Source organism: Hetaerina americana, unplaced genomic scaffold, assembly GCF_022747635.1.
Source record: "Hetaerina americana unplaced genomic scaffold, ioHetAmer1.1.p SCAF_48, whole genome shotgun sequence".
Classification (NCBI taxonomy): domain Eukaryota; kingdom Metazoa; phylum Arthropoda; class Insecta; order Odonata; family Calopterygidae; genus Hetaerina; species Hetaerina americana.
This window is the reverse complement of record NW_027287073.1, coordinates 3,575,714-3,597,823: the sequence shown is the minus strand read 5'-3', so window position 1 is coordinate 3,597,823 and position 22,110 is coordinate 3,575,714. Positions and strand designations below refer to the sequence as shown.

The 22,110-nt window shown below is 41.4% G+C and overlaps 1 protein-coding gene across 4 annotated transcripts in view; it reads left to right on the top strand.

Annotated features, from left to right (window-relative positions):
- Pli (E3 ubiquitin-protein ligase pellino) overlaps nucleotides 1-22,110 on the top strand; it is a 339,132-nt gene that overhangs the window by 278,266 nt on the left and 38,756 nt on the right. For all 4 annotated transcript variants that reach the window (XM_071591522.1, XM_071591520.1, XM_071591521.1 and 1 more), the window contains one exon: nucleotides 4,126-4,539. In XM_071591522.1, coding sequence (XP_071447623.1) covers nucleotides 4,126-4,539 — 414 coding nt within the window. The remainder of the gene's footprint in view (nucleotides 1-4,125; nucleotides 4,540-22,110) is intronic.

The following is a 22,110-nucleotide window of genomic DNA, read 5'->3' as shown; positions in this document are numbered from 1 at the left end:
CCGCTGAGATTCGAAACCTGGTCCTCAGGGTGGGAAGCCAATATCTTTGTCACCGAACCATCCGTTGGAATTAAAATACTCGGTACCTTTCCACAGAATTATTTACGTGGAGGTGGCTCGAAGCGTTTCACCACCCTGTGGCGAAAGTGTTTTACACTAATACCCACTATGTACAGCAATATAATGTTAGAATAATAAAATATAGCTATGCATATTTTAGAAACTAACGAGTTATGAGTGCGTAATGCTGTTTTTATTAAATTCTCTTCATTTAAAATTAAAAGCAACCTCAGTCTCAGAAAAATATTACGATATATTTCACATTGGCACTTTCAGACGGATTCAATTCGGTACAGTAGTTTTCTTCGATGTAGTATCATATCGATGTATTGAATTCGTATTTTAAATGTTGAAATCGGATGTGTTTTAGAAGTGCATAATACTGTGTAGTGATAGTTTCCATTTAGTTGTCCTTCCATACTGTGTCACAGGGGCCCTTCTGCTTCTCCGTCGCGGGGGGGGGGGAGTTCAAGTCCCGGGAAATGCGGGAGGGAAGCGTTGACGACGCCGGGGCCTGAGTTCTTTTTTATGGGCGGCTGTGTGTGATGTTGGAGAACTAACTTCAGATGTGGACGATAAGCGGCCCCGAATACGGCCCACTCTGCCGCTGTAACACTGCCTCTGTCACCGCCGCCTTGGCGCCCTGCGGTGGCGCGGATATCTCAAAGCGAGTGTGGGTGTACGTAGGGGGAGGATGGCGCTCGGAATGGTGGCAACCAGGACATCGTTTTCGGAGAGCGTTGCGGTGTTTCGTTACTCGTTCTGCCGAAATTCGTCGACGGAGTGCGGCGGGAGGATTCGACCGTAGGCATCCCCTGATCGCCGCTTTGTTCAAATCTCCGTTCGTAGTCAGCAAAAATTGTAATCTTATCCATTTATTTCCGTCTTTATTTTTAATTTTCACCAGTTTATCGCACGCGAAAGAAATCACGAGATTCCAGGAATATAGGTTTCTGGAAATGAGAATCCACAGGTTAAATTATTTGCTTCAGATTTTCATGTTTTATCCCCACTAACGAAGTTGAAATTCACGCACTGCTGTTCAAAGTAGATAAAAAAGCTTGTTTGCTCTGCAGTGATAAATCAGCCTTTCAAAGAGGTGCGAAATTTGAAGATTTTACCCTATGGTGCAGTTTTCGCAATTTTTCCTATAAATTTTCTTGACATGACGTTCAGGCTGTAACTGGCTCTGTAATAAATGATGGGGACTTTGGGCGAAAGCTTTGCACGGCGTATTCGGATTTTAAATTGGTAAAGATTGAAAAAAGAAGGGACATTATACTATAATAAAATGGAAAAAATGAAACTTTGAGAGTCAGATGGAAAATATTTTATGATAATTCTATTTGGAAAATTGAAATAAAAAGCTTGGAGGCGCATCTGAAGCTTCTTTTCTTTTATTTGGCTTCTTGCTTGTTTAAAAAAAATATTTTTACCGACACAATCAGTCATCGTATTGTGTGGAAGCTCCATTTTTGCAATTGATTTTAACTTTTTCTGAATTCTTGAATTGTTCACTCTAACTAATCTTAATTTCACGCAAAGGCTAACTGTTTTCTAAGCCCGAAGGCTGCCGGTTGATAGGACTGAAAAGCATATTCACCCGTGTGTGACATAATTAGACTTGCAGTGAGCTTTTTTTATATTTGTTAGAAGTCGGAAATTCTTCAAATGAAGAGATTTATGCCAAACTCACTTTGAAATTGATATTATTTTAATTGTTGATCCAGAGTCCCGCTCTGATCTAAATTTCTTACGGTAATTTTATTTCACGTTGATTTTTCGCGAGGAATGTATTCGCCGTCCATTGTCTAAGTCTCATTCGGGTAGCAATAGTTACAGTAGTTGTACTATCCATACAGCCATGGAAGAATAAGGGAAGAATGCACCTCTACCTAAGGGAGTCATATAGGAAAGGCTCGTGCGCAGGCCTGTTTGTGGCTAGTTTATGCCCCGAGTATCCTTGAAGGTATGCGCATGGCATCGCGAAGCCGTCTCCTCCCAGGCCCGACTGCAGTGTATAGCATGTGGCGGCGGCGATACACTGCACTCTTTCCACACCCGCTTGCCAAAGAAATTAATTCAACTGTCCTCCCCTGGGATATTTTTCCGAAGGACTTGGGATCAGCTGTTGAGTGCGGGGATTTATTACAACCGATCGAAATGAGCAACAGCTGGAAATTTCCCCGTCTATGTAACTCGTTGAAAATCATTTTACTGCATTTCCAGTGTTTGTATCAAATATTTCTTCGCCAATTGCGTAATATTCAATGTTATCTATTGCTTGATTCATGCGTTGTTAAAGCCTTGGTGGTTACATTGGCTATGTGGTGGAACGAACTCTGTCAGTCGTCCAGCACAAAGTTTTAAATGAAGATAACTTTAAATTAATATCCGAGAATAACTTAAATTTGATAAAAAAGTGAAAGCTCGTCCGGCAGTTTACGTAAAGCTATGCCATGTTAAAATTTCCCTTTAGACAATAGGTTGGTACTCCGTACGTGGAAAAATCTGCTCGGTACACTACGATATAAAGTTAGGTGAATAAGTTTACCTACTGATAAAGGTATCGCTTTTCAAACAAGTACCAATCCAGTTATTTATAAAATAAAATGTGGGAATAATGTTTTGACGTTTCACAATATAATAATTAAAATTCTTATAAATACTTAATATAACCTTTTTTCATCAAAACAGCTGTGGCCAATTGCAATCACGGCATTTTCTTTTAAAAAGTCATCAGTAGCACATTCTTAGCATATTATTCTGTATGATATTGCCAAATAGAGCGATCAAATCAGTTGATAATATAAACACTGAGCCTAAATCTCTCGGTTCTACTGATATGGCTTTTCTTGTGAATGTAGTATTACGAAGGGCTCGTTCCTCCTTAATTAATAATGTGAAGAGAAAATTGGTGACTACATGTACTTCGATATGGAACGTAGTTCCGTATGGCCTAGCTCGTAGTTTTCTTAGTGGCTCGTACTTCTATATGACTGCATGCTCGTTGTTGCAATAGGATAAGAGTAAATTGGAGGCTTTTGAGATATAGGGTTGGATTATCATAAAAAACATAAAATGGTGATATAGGAAAACAAAGTAATGCTAGACATTGTGGTGGGAAAGAGACAGTTGTTTGAGGAATTCGATGGTAGGAAAAGAGAATATGGGTAGATTGATTGGCGATGGGATGTTGAAGACTGTGACACGAAGGAGTTAGTGTAGCAGGTATGCGAGGCAGAGGGATCAAAAGATCAGACATTTTGGACGAATGAAGGGAGATAGAAGATATGCGAAATTTGAGGATGGTTTATTGTAGTGTTTGGCGTGGCGGTGTTTAGTGCCGTGCCTAAGAAGTTTAGTCCGCCAAAACCTACCTTGACTTTTATTGGTTAATAAAAGAATTAGAAATGTGGACTAATTCTACTTTATTTTGGTCAGTTTTTCCACCTGTGTCGATTCGACTTCTTTCCCCCCAACCCTCATTCTCTGTACCGTTTTCCCTTCCTCTTTATAATGTTATAAACGAATAATTAATATGAATAATAAAAATTAAATAATATCACCTAAATTGCAACATTCCATTTTCTTGTATAAAATATTATATTGTAATATTCCCCTGTGTATTTGTGAAATAATTATTGTGAACTCAGTTAATTTAAAAAGAGACGCGTAAGAGCGCAAAGACGCTTTCAAATACCCAAATCTAGGTTCAATATTTGCCAGTCATCAACAATAAATTTAGCGATGTGAGTTTGGAATGGTAATGTGGTTCTGAGTATTCCTGAATATGCGAACAAAATGAAAAATATTCATGCTCAAACAGTGTCATCACACCTACATGACAATTTTCATTGTGAGTATAACTTACAAAAGCTTAATCGTTTGTCTGCATCTTTTTACGTGCATATTTGCCAGTCATCAACGATAAATTCAGCAATGTGAGTTTGTAATGGCAGTAATTTGTTTCGATATCTGCCTATTGTCGTCTGTTCATCTTTGCACAAAATGGAGATATTTTGTCTTTTAATTTAAATTAATTATTATGATTCATCTTTCCAGGAGAAGGCTACCAAATGGCAGTCGAACCGTGGAATGGACGGCCTCACGACCAACGGCGTGCTCATCATGCACCCCCAGGGGGCGTTCAGCGGGGCGGACCCCCCGACAACGTCCCCGCCGCCCCTCGTGCCCGCCTCCGACGATATGGAGGTAGCCGCTTCGTCAGCGTCGTCCGATGGCGGGGGGGACGACGCCGCCCCGTCCGCCGACGGGGACGCCTTCCACCAGCAGAGCACGCAGTCGGCCTCGGGGGGCCAGGACGGGTCCTCCTCCTCCCCACCCCCTCCGCCCCCACCCCCACCTCCGCGGAGGAACAACAACGTACCCGAGTGGGGCGTGTGGCGGGAGGTGTCCGTGGGCGGTGGAGTGTTCACGCTCAGGGAGTCGCGGTCTGCGCAGCAGAAAGGGCACATGGTGAGTGGGGAACATCCGTGGAATGCCTGCCATTTCTTTTCTCCTTGGATCCCTTGTGGAAGTTAAGACGGGCTCACATTGAATGCAATAACTTAAAACAAGAAATTTGTATTTAAGGATATGGGTGCGAACGGGACCGTTCTCATAACATAATGCCGTACTAACTAAACGTAACACGAAAGATGGCCCATTAAGATGGTCATTTTATGTTTAAGTTGCCAAGTTACCCAATCACGTACAATCATGAGTGACACTAACACCACGAATGGCTAAAAAATACAATACCGATATAAGCTCATGAGTTGTTCAACATTGAGGCGAATTAGAGCAGAAAAACCTATGGTCTGAATGAGAACAGGAAAACCTTTCTCTAAATGGCTCAAGTTTTTAACATTTTTGGAATTTTGTCAAAGATTTGTGTTCGTTGCGGCGAAATTCAATTCTTGCATTTAGTTCTTACATTGTCTAAATCGATCTGTGATATTTGAGACCTCGGAATTGTTCTTCGAAAATACCGAATTTTACACCATCGATAATACTGGGAATATGATCGACGGCCGTTGATGTGACGGACACCGATGTTACTTTGGATGAAAGACATTATGATCACTTCCTTCCGGAAGGGCTTTTCCTACATAATACCACGCAAGACGCCGATGGGATGTGATGCAGGGGGTGCTAGATAACCAAAGATACGCATGTATGCACGATTATTACATGTACACAGATATTAGTTCGAAAGAATCGAACAAAGTCATTCACCACACAAGAAGCTGCTTACATAAAAAACTATTCAATGATAGGACAGTATTCAAACCATGCGGGAACAATGTTATAAAAATGAGTGTATTTAAGATGTTCACATGAAAATGAAATAATCAATACCTTACAAATACTCATTATTCTCGCCTCTCCTGCGATCATATCTATTTTGATTTCAAATCGCACGAGGAAAAAGCGACTTTTTAGGTGTATCCGTTCTACTAACTATGTTAAAATGTGTTTTGTATAAATATATTCATCTCTGTGGGTTAGAATTGTCAAGCTTTTCTGATGCCCGAACACCCCCCACCAAGCGCCCTTGGGGTGGATTGTGTAGATATTGATCTTTTTCTTGTATTTTATATACGCTTTCGGATCTACCATAGGTAGATAGGGCCTGTTACAAGACTCGAACGTCCTCGAATAAGTGACCTGCCTCAAATTTACGAACTGATGTTTGTGTAGTGGTGTTGTTCTTGCGCATGCATGGCTGGTGACCTAACACCCCCCGCCATACACCCTTGTGGCAGATTGCGGGGTATTATGTAGATGTAGAGGAAGAGAATCGGGAAAACAATGCCATTATCGGCGGGAAAACAGAAGTCCAGAATGGGAATTTAGTGAATAGCCGCACTGGGTACCCAGTTTTTTTTGCCCTATTCATGGAAAAAGGCAAAGCTTTGCCAGTTCGGAATGCACCAGAGAATGCGTAAAGTATGCGTTTAAGAGATGGAGAGGGAAAGGGATGAGGGGAGAGGACAAGTAACCGGAAGTGGTTCCAAGCATTTAAACCCTTAAGGAGGTATCTTCCTGGAACACATGCCTCCTCACTTCCCTCCTCATTGGAAGGGTTTTACCATTCTTGTAAGTAACTCACAGCGGTCAGTCCCCAACACCAATCATGTGAGAGGGCGTGCACTCAAGCTGGCCGCTCTGGAACTCCATTTCCCGGAAGGGATCTCTGCACACCACCTACCTCCTTCAACCCCATCCTAGGGACTTGGGATCTTCCTTCCGAAACAAGTATAAGTACTCAATTCGGTTGGGCCTTCGGTTTTAATTATTTCATTTCTGAATTCTTTTTCCAGTCATTTTTCGCAATTCTCTCAACGATAATGTTTATTCCTCCTATTCCGTCCTTAAACCGCGAGGAGAATCTTCATCTTGGGTTCGGAAAGTATTACCATTTCTACATCTACATCTACTTAATACCCCGCAAGCCGCCGCAAGGGCGTGTGGCGGGGGGTGCTAGGACACCACCCATAATTTAGAAAAGAAAAAGAAAAAAAAACCGCATGCAAATAACGACAAAATCATATATATAAAAAAAACATGGCATACATTCATGCATGAACACTTACACCCCACACACATGCAAACACTCAAACTACCAACTAACATACACATGCACCTGAAAGTATACCTAACATCTCTATAGTGTTTAATTTTGTTCAGACTTGTAAATTCAACGTTTTTAATATTTCTAAAGTGACTTCGGTTTCTTGCTATTATGATTACTGATTGTTCGGGGAAAGAATGAGTATTTGTACCTATCTGTCTTGGAATCTATCTCCCTTAGTTTATCTTTGTGGTCTGATCTACCTAAGTAGTGTGGGGCCATTATAATTCCTTCAGTGTCATATTTAAACTCGTTTGTTCTGAACCTTTCTAAAAGTCTAAGCCTCGCTTGTTCTCTCCGCACTTCAAGTGGTTCCCAGCCTAAATCCCCTAAGAGACCTGTCACACTTGTGTTTTTATCATAACAATTTTTAACGAATCTAGCGGATTTTCTCTGGACTTTATCTAATTCTTTTTGCCAAATGTTCTCCCACGGATCCCAAATACTTGCGGCATATTCCAAATGAGGTCTAACTAGAGCAAAATAACACCTCTCTTTAACTTTTTCATTACATTTCCCCACCACCCGTTTTATGAAGCCAAGTTTCTTTAAAGCTGATCCGCATATTGTCCTGATATGTGCTCCCCATGAAAGGCGTGGTGTTAGAACAGCCCCCAAATATTTAACTTGATTTGCCGTAGTCAATACTGAACCCTCTATTTTGTAGTTTATATCCTGTTCCTCGCTTCCTTTATTCCAAAATTTCAAAACTGAACATTTATCTATATTAAGTGTTAATCCCCATTTATTGCACCATTCCGAGATATTGTCTAAGTCTCTAGAGAGTAGCTCGCGATCTAGTTGGCTCCTTATTTCCCTGTATATCACCGTGTCGTCAGCAAATAACCTTAGATTGCTACTAACGTGTGTGCTTAAGTCATTTATGTATATTAAGAACAGAAGAGGCCCTATTACACTTCCCTGGGGGACGCCCGAAGTTACATCTCTCTCCGTTGAGCACAACCCATCTATGACTACTATTTGTTTGCGGTTTGACAAGAAGTCTCTAATCCAATTAATTATTTTCTCATTGATCCCATAGTATTTAAGTTTATGTAACAATTTATTGTGTGGGACTTTGTCGAAGGCTTTTTTGAAATCCAGGAATACTGCATGGACTTGTGTGTTGTTTTCTCCCGATCTAAGTATATCGTGAATGAAGAGACCAAGTTGTGTTTCGCAAGATCTGCTTTTCCTAAATCCGTGCTGGTTGTGGATTAGTATTTTCCTACTATCAAGAAATCTCATAATGTTAGTGACAATAATGTGTTCCAATATTTTACAAGAGATCGATGTTAAAGAAATGGGTCGGTAATTGGTTGGTTTATCCCTATCGCCGCCTTTATAGATGGGAGTTATATGGGCTAGCTTCCAGTCGCGAGGCACTGAGCCTTCTTCTATCGATTTTAGAAAAACAATATGTAAAAATGGGGCAATGTCGTCAGCTAATTCCTTTAATATTCTAGCAGGTATTTCTTCCGGCCCAGGTGCCTCTTGTGCTTTGATACTACGGAGCAGATGTACTATTCCCTGCTTGGTCAGTGTAAGATCGCTCATGTGTTCCCCGGGTGGGTGTGGAGGATCGTTTGGTGCGTTTGTGTTTTTGTTGTAGACGCTCTGGAAAAAATGGTTTAACATATTTGCCTTTTTCACGCTATCTGTAATGATTTCCCCATTTTCCATCCTCAAAGAGTGAACAGTGGGACGTTTACCCTGTATTTCCCTAACATAGGACCAGAATGACTTTGGATTTTCCTCAAGATATTCGCTTAGCATTTTAGATTTAAAAGAGTGTAGTGCTGTGCGCATAATACTTTTCGTCTTACTACGACATTCTTTTAGTTGCTGTTTGGTTGTATTCATATCAATTATATCGTCACTTTTTAAACTCTTTTTAAAATTTGACTGTAGCTTTCTTTGCCTTCTTAATGCCGATCTGACTTCCCCGTTGTACCATCTAGGTTCCTTACTGTCGCATTTGAGTTTGGACGGGATGTACGTCTTTATTCCTTCGCGTAAAATATTTAAGAAATAATTCCAAGTGTTCTCTGTATTTGTTGTCAGTGTTTTTGTGATGTATTCTGGTATTTTTATGTTTAAATATTCTCTTAGTCCGTTAAAATTTGCCTTGTTGTATAGGTATATTTTACGCTTTTCTTTGTTTATTTTGATGAACTTAGTTTTTAACTCTACAAGAATAGCCTTATGGTCACTGATTCCGTCTATTATTTCAATGTTAGTAATGATTTCGGGCATAGAAGTCGCAAAGATGTCTAGTATGCTTTGGCCCCGTGTTGGTGATTTAACAATTTGTTCTAAGGAGTGTTTTGTGAATATATGAAGGAGTTCTTGGCATGAATCTCTGTTTTTGGCAGATTTTCCTACGCAGTAGTTGTCCCAGTCAATTGACGGTAGATTTGTGTCCCCAGCGATTATGGTAATACTGTTGCTTTGTCTGCTGCTGATAGTGGATATTTGTTCGTCGAGCTTGTGTAGGACATCTGTGTTAGAATCTGGGGGTCTATAAAATGAACACACGTATAGGCTTCTGCCGTTGTAGTCCTTAATGTTGCACCAAACGCTTTCTATGTCATCTACGTCGCATTCATATCGTTGGCTACTAAGATGTGACTTTACTGCAATAAATACTCCCCCACCCAACCTATTTGGTCTGTCCCTTCTGTAAATTGTGAAACCGTTTGGAAAAACCTCATTGTTTGCTATATCTCCCGTGAGCCAACTTTCTGTTCCAACTACTATGTCTGCGTTTGTACTGACAAAAATATGTTCAATATCCGATATTTTGTTTCTAATGCTACGGCAGTTAATGTTATAATTTTAATATGGCTAATAACTTCTTGTTTTTCGGTTTTATGTACGCTAACAAAACTGTTTTGAGACGATTCGTGGTGAACAGAGACAAAAGAATTACATTCACTTGCATTGCTATCTGTTATGTATGTAGAGGCACCAATTTTATTAAATTTACGTGAGTTATATGTTGTTTTAACGTAAGTGTTTGTTTGTTCAATTTTTTTGGGGATATGAGAGGCATTACCTGAACTGAATTGACAAAAAGCGCTGGATTTTACTTTATTTTTCCCAATATATGACCTACGATCTTGCCTACCAGCTATGCTAAACCCTCGAAACGTGTTCGTGTAACCTACGCGCTACCAACTGCGATGCCTCGGCAGTATAATGGACCCCGGAGCGATTAAGGGGTACCCGACACGATGAGAGGACGGGCCTCAGATCAACGAAGTCCGCTCCGATTCCCCGGCAAAATCCCAGCAATCTCTGATTTAAACCCTCAATGCGGCTCCAAACGAGCCTTCCGCGGTCTACACGCGGCACAATACTACATATACTTAATTTAATTGGGACCTTCAACTCTGCCTCGACTCGTTTCACCTCCGAGTGCATCTCCTTAAAGGAGCGCAGGATCTCTTCAGATCCACGTTCCGAGGCGTCGTTTGTCCCGACATGAGCCACAATGCGTAGCTTGGAGCAGCCCGTATTACTGACGGCCGCCTTCACCGCCAGCGTCGCCTGGGGTACCCCGCCGCCTGGTATACACCAGGACGACAAGAATCGAACACCTCCCTCCTGTTGGACTCTGCGGCGCAGCGGATTCATTATACGCCGGACATTTGAACTACCTAATATAACGGTTCCCTCCCTCCCCGACCGCTGATGCCTTACCCTAGGCAGTGCCCTCGGAGTAGGGATAGGGGCTGCAGGTACGGTGGTGCTGTCATCCGACAGCACCTGGTACCTGTTGGAGACGGGGATGGTATCTGCCTCCGCAGAGTCCAATCCTCGCCGCAGCGTTACCTTCCCCTTGCCCCGAGAGACGACCCTCCAATCGTCCGACCTACGGACGTGAGACACTCCCTCGTTGAGAGATGGGACACGGGGTAGGTCTCTAATCGCCCAGCCACGTGTTGCATTCGGACGAATCCGTGCACCCCTATGGGCGTGGCGGGTTTTCGTATTCCCACCCTGAGCACCATCTCTCCCGAGGGGAGCCCTCCGGCCGGCGATCTCCGATCGAAGCTCCCGCACCATTCTCTCCAGCATGACGATACGGGCCCTTAAAGCCGCGCATTCGCCAGTGCCTTCGAGCATGGCAACAGGGGACCTGGATGAAGCCATCCTAATTTAACTACCGAGTTCCCAACAAAAGCTAACCTGTATGCACTATGCTAAAATTTCTAGAAGGGGTTAGCTAAATTTAGCTCAAACAATAAGTTACGATTTGGAATTGAATATGAAGCCTAAGTGGAAAAAACGATGCTTGAGTAAGGTCTGGTTTTCAGAGGACCAAAAAAAAAGATAGTAAGAAAAAGGAAAGCACTCACCGGTCACCAATCAGAGTTGAAGGACAAAAACCACCACAATCCACTAAATAAATTACTACTACCACACACTACGGTTAACAAACCACACACAAAACGAAAACTATATAAACGAAGCAACGTATACGTTGACACTACACTGCACTTCACTAAAACCAAAAGCACCAAGAATCAAGCTGGCAGGCAGGTAGTCTCAGGTGGGTCAAACCGGTTACAAGGAGCGCTCAGTAGGCAGGTCCGCTCAGGTTGAGGGCCAGAGAAAGAATGATCTTTAGGTCTCTAATCGCCTACAAACCGCCTCGGGGTCTTGTGGCAGAGTATTATCCTAATCACTGATCAGAGAGGGGCAGTTTTATTTGGGCCAACCCTCTCACACCATCACCCGTTCTGTTTGCTACGGAAACCTTGAGGGTGTCCTTGCTGAGGCTGCTTATTTCGCCGAGTTATTGAGCTTCCTTGATGCAGATGTATGCTACACATGCGCATACGCAACCCTTAAAGTTTCCCTTCTACATTTTTCTAACACCCACTACTACGCCGCGCAAGAAACAGGAAATCTCATGACGTCAAGTGAAGAAACTTACTTGATGTTATTAATGTATCATAATGAATGTAAAGCATTTCCACCAATTGCTACCTACCTACCAAGATATTATCAACCATTAGCTATCCATCCTTCTGTGCGGGTCATCTCCTGGAGGATCATAAATGTTCTGTGTTAGTAATGGAATAGTCCATAAGTGGCAGATGCGTCACCCCTACGGCTATTTCTACTATAGTAATGATTCCCTTCCTGCATAACGTAATCTCCTTTTATTTTAGTTGTGATCTACATTCCTCCATGGCCTTTTCCATCATTGCCCTCTCTTCTGTCGCATCCTTTTGACGCATTCAAAGCATCCTTTCATATCTCCTTTCTCGGGGATTCAGTACCCAGACCAAGAATGGGAGAGGGGAGCCTCAGACCCAGAATGAATGCACACATCGTTTAAGATGATGCGAAGCATCTTGTGTGATGAAAATCTCTGATGAACCACGACGTGTGAAACACATTGAAGATGAAAGACAGGAGTGGTCCGTAAGGAGTTTGATCCTCAAGGACAGACAGTTAACACTACCTACTACGTGGATGTGCTGGAAAGACTCCGAAAAAGGGTCATCAGCACGAGAAAAGACTTCTCCGCTTCCTGACAACTCCATCTCGACAACGCGCCTTGCCACAGCGCGCTACGGGTCCGCGAGTTCCTGGCAAAAAACACCAGGTGCCAACGCTGCCCCACCCCCCTATAGTCTTGACGTTACACCAGCAGAATTCATTTTGTTCCCTCGGATTAAGGCAGCTCTGAAAAGGTTCCGGTTTTCGTCCTTAGAAGAGATACAATCAGCCGTGACGGAGACCTTGCGAGGAGAGGTCCCCAAAGACGCCTTCCAGGGTGCGTACCAGTTATGACAGATTCGCTGGAAAAAATGCGTCCTTTGAAGAATTTTAAGTGTTTGTGCAAATCTTTTTTTAGAAATCACTTTTAAAATAATTGCATTACTTTTGGAGCGCACCCTGTATTGTGGTGTGTTCTCCTAGTACTGAGTGCAGCCCCATAGCATTCTTTTTTGAAAGCGTTTTGCGTTTGAAAAGAGGAAGTTATGTTGCCGCACCCTGTAGTTTGGGTACTCAACAGAATTATAAAACTTTCGTGCACGTCGAAAGGCCCCCCCAAGGTGTGCCTATGTTTAGATACTCGCGACCTGTAGTTAATTTTTTCATCTTTGAATATACTGTTTCGTCTTTTAATATATTCTGTTTCCTCCTTTTGGAAATCCCTATGACGTTTTTAAGATAAGGTGAATGATTTGGCTGTGGAGCGAAATTCATAGTTTTTGTTGAAGTGGAATCCGATTGTGAGAAGAAAGTGCCAGGTGGGACAGTCAAGGTTTTCCAATCGATTTAATAATCTTCGTCGAAGATAAAATTATCAGGAAGGTCCCTCCTTTTCCAATACACTGCTTTGTTCTAAGTCCGAGATCCTTCGGGAGATGCCGCAACAGTAACTTTTAATTGAGTCATCCGCTAATATGCATTTCAATGCATCAATTTAAGAGTGTAAAAATCATTCGCCTGGACCGGGATCCGAACCCGGATCCCTCGGATGTCCGGCCGAGTGCTTTAGCCAGTTAAGCTATCGAGGCGTTCTCTGAAACTCTGGGGGCTTTAAAGGAACATTGAGGGGTCCGGGTTCGAATCTCGGTGAAGGCGAATGATTTTTACACTCTGAAATTGTTATATTGTTCTAAGTTATATTATCTCGGAGTAACTAATTATGACTCGGAGTAACTAAATATAACTCGGAGTAACAAATTAAGATCAATTTATTTATTTTTAAGGACTATATATCATTTACCTAATATATATTGTATAAATTGTTACAATACGTCCTGTTCTTGATTTCTAGTTTTGCCATCAGTTGTACCTGTAAATGTAGGGCATTAAAATCAACCGAAACTCCAGGATCATCGATCGTCCTATGTTAAGAAAATGACTTCCTTGAAATGAGTCACAGTTAGTGAATGTAATCATTAAATATCTCTAAAGACCAATTCGATATGTTTTCATTAAAGGACATTTTCTATCCTACGTACAAAACTATCATGCTTCCTGATCAAGTACGGTATTTATTTTTTAATAAGATTATTTTAAAAGTATTTTTCCATTGTAAATAAAGATTTTACGTTAAGAAATGGCATCGGACATGTTAGCGATGTTTTACATGAATTATGATCTAATAAAATCCCCAGGTATTTACTGGGGACTTACTTGGGGTGTATTTCATGAGTTGGCGGTAGGACTTCGTAATATATTAATTGTAATATTGGATTTTTTTAAGATACTTAGCAGCTTTGAGTAACGTAAAAACTTGGGAAATCCTATATGATAGTGCTATACTAATGTAGGTTTTCAATCAAATAATAAACAAATATCTTGCTTTCATTGATATTTGGCATCTTCCCAATACGATAAAAATGACATGTAAAATGTATTGTTCTTTTTACAATATTCGAGCTCCAGTCGCAACTTTTCCGATTTGATAATGCCCTCCTCGCCGCAATGGCACAAGACCAGATATCGATTGCGTAATAATCGATCAGGCCTCCGGTGACTGTTAGTAACAGGATGACTCGTTATTTCCCGAACAATCTCATTTGCGGAGTGAGTGAAATTCCAATGCATCGTGCGCCCGTCGGTGCAGTTCGTAGTCGTTTCTTCTCATAGCTCCGCCCCTAAAGGCAAACGAACTCCGTTCGTTCGGGTGCAGACGGCATGTGGTTGTCTACGCCCATGTGCTCATGTGTGCGTGTGTGTTGCCTCTCGAGAAAAAACAAATACGCAAACAGGATCTGAAATAAGACGATTACTCAACCAAACCGGTTGGTAAGTTAATTCTTTGGCGTCACGTAGAAATGTGCTCTTCTTTGTTCTGCCGTGAAGAGTTTAAAACCCAGAGGCGGTCTCGCGAAAGGGCGAACTGGCAAATATCTCGAGATTACGCAAATGCTGACCGCGAATTTTGTTACAAGCATTATCCACTGATAATTGATGCTCAATTGTAATATTCACATCTTTTTGACCAAGTTCAGGGAAATTTGTTGTCTCAGGCGTAACTTTATGGAATTTGCATAACATATTGAAATGTAATGAAATAATTGACTTTGTAATTCCTCACACTTTATTTTAAAAAACACACGACCCAGGTTTCGACGTTGAACGACGTTTCGACCTGATGATGACGTTCAACGTCTAAACCTGGGTCTTGTGTTTTTTAAAATAAAGTGTGTGGAATTACAAAGTCAATTATTTCATTACATTTCAATAAGTTCAGGGAAGTTTAGTCATACTTTCCCCGTAGGTTATCAGGCAAAAAAATATATCCCACTGTCATCAGTTATTCCAATGTTTCAACTTAAAAAGGTCTCAGGTATCCTTAAATTGAGCTGATTAATCCTTTTCGAAACAAAAATATATTTCTGTAGTATAAGTCACCTTGGCAGTGACAGTCTAATGGTCGGTAAATAAAAAAAATGTAAGTGTGTGAGACAAATATATTTTTATTAAAAAAATGATTCCGACCCTTTAGAATACCACTGATATTTACAACCTAACTGCAGAGGGTATCCCTCCTTCTCAGGGCGTAAATGCTATCGTGAAATTTTGTAATCTCTGGGCCCTAAAATTATCGCGAATGAACTTAAATTTGGATCAGAAATATTTAAAAATTCTAATTTGCTTAACTATGCACGAAACAAGAAAACTCCTACACAAAGTACGAGATAACAATAGAATATTATTAGAGTCCCCGCTCTAAATGTATACATGTATTATAAAAAAGTATATATATATACATACATAAATAGATATATATATAATATATATATATATAATATATATAATATATATATAATATATATAATATATAATATATATAATATATTATATATATATATATATATATATATATATATATATATATATTAGTGCAATCATATAATATACTTGGCAAAATTAAATTCGTGGTTTCATTGAGAAAGAAATAACATAGAAAGGATCGACGTGCTCATTTGCGGGGGAAAAAGTAGAATACCTGTAGAAGAAGGCACTAGTCGATGTGCAGAATAACTGTTAGTTTAATTAGACAAGAAACTGCGGTAGATCCCGCGACAACTTTTAATGGAGTCATTCGCAATATGCGCATTGAAATGCAACAATTTCAGAGTGTAAAAATCCGGGTCAAGGCAAATGGTTTTTACACTCTTAAATTGTTGCATTTTTAACTTTCAGATTTACTATCATAAGATTAATAAGTATTAATAGACTATATAATTGTTTATCACAAGGAAGGAAGACGTTTCAAGGCCAACAAATGAATTAAATACCGAATGGGATTTTCAACCGAACAACTTGAAGAATGCTCTTAGTTGGGAAGTGGAATAGCCGGAAGTGGAGGAGACGGCCTACCCCTTCTATTTGTCCCCTTCTAACTATTAGTGGCAACATCTGACTCTGGCCGAAGTATCAAGTAAAACTCGTGTTCATGAAAACTTGCTCGTGGTTTTTTTCCTCGTTCGTGAGACGAGAGGTTGGCAGTAAGTGGAAAAAAAAGAGTTTTGCATTGATGAGCTGTGTGTGCGGAGCTTTTGAATGAGGGAAAGAGATCAAAATACATACAAGTGACCGAGTGGAAAAAACGAGGAGTGAATGATTCGAAGGTTGACCGCAGAGGCCAACGGAAATCACTGATTGGTGGTGGGATAAAACTAATCAATTGGAAACATTACGAGATTTTAGTCGTAAAAAAAGAATTTAGTAAGGGATGGATGAAGGAAATAAGATAGGCTTTACAACATCCCTTTTTGGCATTTTTTTTAAGTTTAAAAAATGATTACAAAATGCAGTTAGTAATTGATAATCTCGGAGATTTCTTTGAAAGCTATTAGCCCTGTTTTTATGGACTGAGTTCTGTGATGAAGCGCGATAATTGCATGACTATTTTTCTGAGATGAAGAATGAATGGTAAGCGACGGTGATTCCGAAATGAGCATTTTCCCGTGCCTCATACGGTCTCCGCGTCCCTTATTCGTGATCCAATTAAAGCGAGGGAGGAGAGAATAGTATCCCTTTTCTAGTGAGCGTTTTAAAATTTCTTTCAAAAAAAGCCTTCATCTGAAAAAATCGGGGGATCGGGATGGTGCGGTGGCTAACGTATTGACTTCCCACCCAGAGGCCCGGATTCGAATCTCGGCGGTGGCAGATATTTTTCAGTGGTATCCCGATCAATAGGTATACGAGTACCCAAGTGGAAACAATTTTAAGTGCAATGATGGATTCTGCCGTGTTCTTAGCTAAATTCGAAGAGCGTTAGGTCAGTAGCAGGGTCTTGTCACATTACCTTCATAACTAGGAAAGTTGCATAAAATTTGTTTCCTGATTTAATTCAGCTATTTACGTTGGTGATAGGGGTTTTGCTGCTTGAATGTGAATGCCTTCAACTTCATCTTATTTAACTGCAATCTCCAATTGTATTTTTGCCACACATTTTATGGGCAATAGTCCAAAATAGTGCAATATAATACCATTCAGTATAAAACAAGTGCTGCGTTCATAAATTAGGATTTTGCAATTGATACTGCATGTACTTTCATCCTACAAAAATGGACGAAATGCGTATAATGATGATATTGCGAAAGGTACTGATTTTTCGTTGGATACATTTGTGTTTGGTCCTTGCTTATTTTCCTTTTTATATCCAAAAATCTCTGATTGGGCTTGGGTTAATAACAGTACATTTAACGCATCCATACACGCTTCTGAAGTTTGTTGTTTCCATTGCCATTCGATTGAACCGTTTTCAACGTAAAATTTTTTGTCGGGATAATCTGGATAAGGTCGGGAAATGGTCTGCTTTTACAAAAAAACCGGTAAAAGGGTCGACTTTTATAGAAAATCCGGAATATGATACGCGAATCGGGGACGTGATTCCCGATGAGAGCAATGCTTCCTTAAGTTATATGGCCAGTTTGCGTTTACTATTGACCATCTCACGTGTAGGCTCTGACAAAACCAACCTCGATGGTATTAGAGTTATTTCGAGGCGCGCGCTGCTTTTGAGAAATGGTCCACTAGAGGTATCTAGTGAGATTCTAAACATTCGGGAGCAAAATCGGGAAAAACACGCCATATTCGTTGGGAAAACCAGGAATAATTTTGGGTAAGTGGTATCTTGAAAATGGATGCCCGAGCACCTTGGTTTTATTTCGTCAGCGATGCCTCCGTTAAGTTCGCTGCCGCGTTCCAGCTTCCAGCGGACTCCCCCGAAATAGTGCGGGCCGCCACAGCGCGTGCGATTTCCTATTTCCCTTTCCCTCTACGCCACCCTTCTTCCCTCCCTGGAGTGGGTGACTGCGGGGGATAGCGGGGGGGATGAAGGCGGCGGATTGGATGCTGAGGGAAGGGAAGAGGAGAAAGGGATGGGGGCCTGGGGTGTTTTTAATTACTTCCGCACTCGCCTCTTATTCCACAAAGAGAAATGAGATGGGATGGCGGCGGGGGGGGGAGGTGGAGAGGAAGGGTGAGGGGGGATAATGGGACGTAATAGAGGGAGGAGTATGGGGGGGGAGGCGAGAGGGGGCTGTGGATGTGTCCCCCTCTCTCCCTCTTGAGTGTGCGTTGTCGTCTGACGCTCGTCTCGACGCCTCCGTGGCATTCTACCTCCCCATTCACCCCTCTTCTCCATTCAACCTCGCTCTCAATGCCTCCCTCCGTCCCCCGTTCTTCCTTAGTGGGAGAACGACTAGATATGGAGGAGGTCCAGGGTGGCGATCTATTGGGGTCGCCCTTCCTCCCCAATAATCTTGGGTCTTCCGGAAAAATAAGGCAAACTCTGTTGGTCCATTTGATTTCGAATTTCTATATCCACGATAGTAAGCTTCGGCTGTGGGGTTAGCTACTGTAACGGCTCCTCGATGATGCAATTTTCTCTAATTTAGGTGCGTTATGTTCGTATTGTGTTTACATCGAGGTCTTGAAAAATCTAATTAACTATGCAAGGGAAGAAGAAAGTGGAATGTGGAATTGGACAAGTGATACTATGTGGCGTTAAGTATTTTTAGTTCGAGTTATTGCTTTTTGGTTTGAAATCAATATCTGAGATGTGCTTACAGTTGGCGGTTGTTGGTTTTTAATTTAGCGTTCAGTCATACCTTGAAAGTATGTGTTATTTTCATAGACTTTGATTTTGAGTAAGAACTCTGGATTAGTTGATTCTGAAATGTAATCGTCTAGTTATTTGTAATTATTCTGTGGCATGTATCGTTTATTCGTTACATTGGGAGGTCGAATTGAGACTACGGAGCGTCAGAGTAGGCTTTTTGGATTAGATGTCCGCAATTACGGAAGACGTTGGAAGCAGCTTCCAGTTGAAGTATGGTAAAATAGCTTAGGGTGCTGTGTGGAGTACCCTTACTTCTTTGCGAACAAGGTACTGCTGCAAGTACAGTGAATCATCCGTGTTTCAAACACTTAAAAATTATTTTGAGTGAACGTCTAGTGTTACCAATATATAAGATGGCGTTTTAACTTTACCGAAGTGATCAGGACACCATTGTCCGACATTCTTTATGGAAAGTTATAAAAAAATCCGCACATCCGGCCGTTAAGGGAGGGAATAGAAGTAGGGATTATTGGGTGAGCCAGAAAGAAGTGAGACTCGGTTCCTAGACTGGAATTTTTTACCCCTGCGAAATGAATGCGAGCCCTACTGTCGACATCAAAACTATATTTGTTATTATAAAAATAATCCATATTGCTGTTTTGCGTCGGCTTGGATGAAAATATTTAATGCGAAAATTTATTCTCGGGAAAACTTAGCACCGACAAAAAAAGATAAAATATTTTAATTTTATACATTCGCTCAAGACTCAAACAGATGGATTCAAAACACGCGTGTGGACCTTAAAGTTAATCAGGCACGAGTCTCTTGTATCTTCTGAATTCTCGTTTTGAAAGTTAGTCCGAGGCTAGTTTTAACGTTTCCTCCTTCTCACGTCATGTTTCTAATTTGTCAGCAGCGTCCTACACCAGCGGGTGACCTCCGTGAGGCGTGGGGTAACTCTTTAATGGGGAAGAAGATCACGGTTTTGGGGCTGGTGCGCGCGAAGTGTGAGACGGACCTCCCCCTCTCTCTCCCTCTTTGGATCGATGCGAGGGGAGGGTGCGCGGTTTTGGGCCCCCTACCATCACCCCCCCCCCTGTGTACGTGCATGGAGTGCGTCTGAACAAAAACCGAAGCAAGCCACCCCCTATCCCCTCCCTTATCCCCCTCCCCCCCAACGCCTACTCGTCTCCTTCCACTCGGTGCCCACATACCCCCCTCCCCTATCTCATCTCCCCTCATAACTCCTCCCTCCCTCTCCAACCCCCTCCAACCCCCTCTCCATGCAACCCACCCTCTTCATCTCTAACGCCCACCACTCTCTCTCTTCCCATCCCCGAAACCTTTTTTTCCCCTCCTTCCTTCACCTTCGCGGCGTAAGTGGAGACGGGCCAGCGGGTAGGGGAGGGGGTGAGAATTTTGTTTCCGGGGATGAAAATTTGAGTTTTTCGTTTCTCTCTCTCTGCCTCTCTCTCTCTCCCACCTCATTCCCTTCGATCCGTCCCTCCACCACCACCACCACCCACCCACCCTCCACTTTCGGCGTGGGTGTCAAGAAGTGAGGGTATGTTGGTACTTTCCTCCACGCTGGGTGTCGTGTTTCCCTCACGCCGGCACGTGATTTTCGGGAAGCCAATTAGACATAGGTTCTGTACCTCCACCCGTGGCTGGGCGATCTATTCGGTGGATGTTCGTCTTGGGCGAATATTAAACGATATTTCCTTGGGTTGGAGGTGGCCACCTTGCGGCATGACACCAAATATGTGTGGTAAATCACTATTGTGCATTTTTAACGTGAAGTATCAAAGGCAGTAAATGAGATCCGCCGGACGAAATGGAAAAAAGGAATGTAAAACTCATAGGGCTTAATAATAAGACGCAAATATTTTATCGCCGAAGAAGTTCTTGGAAGGGTGGAAGGAAAGAATACTATCGAGACTCACCTGCATAAAAGAAGATCTTTGGTACAAAATGGGCTTCGGCCTGTAAGAGAAAAGATAGGGACTGAGCCGGAAGAAGATAATGATTAGGATTATTATCGCTAAATGTTTTTTATCGATTCTCCTCAAGTAAACACTCCTAAATAAAAAACATATAATATCTATGAATTGAATGTAGTAGAATAAATGGTCAAGACACCATTAAGGCACGGTAGTTAAAAAAAGTGATTTCGTAAAAGTTTGGAATAAGCGTATAGAAAGGCTTCTGATGATGAGAATATTGCTTTGACAAATAGCTTGTAATATAGCTCGATAGCTTTACTTAATTTTCCTTGAAAAAAATACTAAAATATAAAAATAATAGGAAAACATTTTACTTAATTTTATACAACTGCCCTGAGAAAACTAGGAGAAACATTTTACTCTTTAGTTTTTACAGTTTTTTTCCTTTCTTCTCTTCAGGAGGCTCAGCCCTTCATTATAACCGACCAAGCTTCCGAGAAGAGAAACGTGAGATTTTTCGTCGCCCTTCTCGATTAAAATGAAGGTGCTTGAGGATATTTACCTTGTGTCGAAACTTCTGTCCTTGACTCCATCGGTGTTGCATAGCAACGATCTTACTCATGAATTCTAATGCATTTAAATTGATGCCGTTTCGTGCGGGAGTGCTATCCGCCGACGTCACTTGCTTCGCGGCGTGGAAGGAGATAGCCTCACTCTCGCTCTTTACCAATTCCCGTGGGGCGCTTTCCAAACGCTGGTCCGACTTAATCCTAGTGCAAATATGTTTCACGTGGCCGCAGTGCGTAACAAATATCTATGCTCTCCTTATACACTGGTATATTGGATGATATGGAAGATTGTTATTTGTCGAGTACGTATTCCCAGCTATATGTACATGTCAAATAAATCCTCTTGGAGTGTAAATACGCAAATTTGATATCTTTCAGTCACATTTTATTCATTTTCCAAAAATTATCTCAACCTCAATTAATGTTACTATTATATTTTTCGTACGTTGTATGGAAATACTAGTGTAACCACTTATTGCAGAAATTTGAAGTATGTATTTACATGAAATAGTATCCGGCGTGGGTTGGTCCATAATATTGCGAGGATTGCAGAGTTGGGTTGAATCCTCGAATTTTTTACCGCTTTAAATGTTTGTTTTCATCTTTTAGAATTTTTTTTACTTGTTTGGAATGAGTTACTGTACGCGAACGTCAGCGTCTTTAGTGTCGGTAAAACTAGAAATACCTAATACAACTCTTGGATATTCTTATTTTCGAAAAGCCAATATGTGATTGGGTACTTTTATAAGAGCCGAATTGAATTGTTTAGTTTAATTTTCGTATTTCATGCCACTTTGTCATCGCATAGCAACACGTTATTCATTTTGAATATCATAATTT